General features: G+C 46.1%; 1 protein-coding gene across 1 annotated transcript in view; it reads left to right on the top strand.

Annotated features, from left to right (window-relative positions):
* Window positions 1-823, top strand: part of EMH_0004870 (uncharacterized protein) — a gene marked incomplete at both ends in the record, with an annotated part of 2,133 nt that extends 1,310 nt beyond the window's left edge. The window contains 3 exons of the mRNA XM_013496974.1: window positions 211-370; window positions 485-555; window positions 718-823. Coding sequence (XP_013352428.1) covers window positions 211-370; window positions 485-555; window positions 718-823 — 337 coding nt within the window. The remainder of the gene's footprint in view (window positions 1-210; window positions 371-484; window positions 556-717) is intronic.
* Window positions 824-970: the final 147 nt, after the last annotated feature.

The following is a 970-nucleotide window of genomic DNA, read 5'->3' as shown; positions in this document are numbered from 1 at the left end:
TATATATATATATATATATATATATATATATATATATATATATATATATATATATATATTTCTATTTATTGCTGCTTTGTTTTTATATTTGTTGTTTTATTTTATTTCTTATATTGTTTTTTCTTGCTGAAGAGGCCCAAGTAGCGGTAAAAGTAGCTGCGTGTGTGCATGCATTTGCTGCTGCTGTTCTCTGCTGCTTATGTGCTGCAGTGGGGCTGCAGAGCAGGAGCTAGCTGAGGTGACAGGGGGAGATGGTGGTTCTCTCTCGAGCCTTCTACAGGCTATGCTGGAGCAGCTGCTGCTGCCTCACCTTCGGCCCCTTACGGATGCTAATGGCCGCCCAGAGTGGAGGATCTCTATAGACGTCATTGTGAGGATATAATAATATTTAATTAAACTTATAATCAGTTTATTTTTTTCTCTTTTGGGGTTTTATATTTATATTTAATAAAATAATTACACACATATTCGTACTTTCATACAGGTCCTCAAAGCAGGTGGCTGTCTACTCGACGCAGTCAGCATGGCCATATGGGGCGCGCTCAAGTCCCTCAAGTAAGGCAGCCGCTGCAGCAGCAGCAGGTGCAGCAGAAGCAGCAGCAGCAGCAGCAGCAGGTGCAGCGGCAGGTGCAACGGGTGCAGCAGCAGCAGCAATTTTTGTTCTCTTATTTTAGCTTTCTGTAGAAGCAGCTCTCAATTGCGTTTCTATCGCTGCAGGCTCCCGGCGGTGTTTATTGAGGAAGCAGAAGAGAAAGATCAGGGTCTCGCCCAGACGGAGTACAAGGTCTCATGTGATGAGCGGTCAGCTTGCTGTCTCGGATAGCTAGCTAGCTACTGGCTTGAATCAGCTAGCTAGCTAGATCGCTCGCTCGGTCGCTCGCTAGCTAGCTAGCTAGCTAGCTAGCTAGCGAGCGACCGAGCGAGCGATGATGTTGTCCTTATCTCCCTGACCTCTCCCGCCGGTGCCCTC

Source organism: Eimeria mitis, genomic scaffold (genome assembly GCF_000499745.2).
Source record: "Eimeria mitis Houghton genomic scaffold, Emh_scaff240, whole genome shotgun sequence".
NCBI lineage: Eukaryota > Apicomplexa > Conoidasida > Eucoccidiorida > Eimeriidae > Eimeria > Eimeria mitis.
The sequence above is the reverse complement of the archived record's forward strand: the minus strand, read 5'-3'. Positions and strand labels throughout refer to the sequence as shown.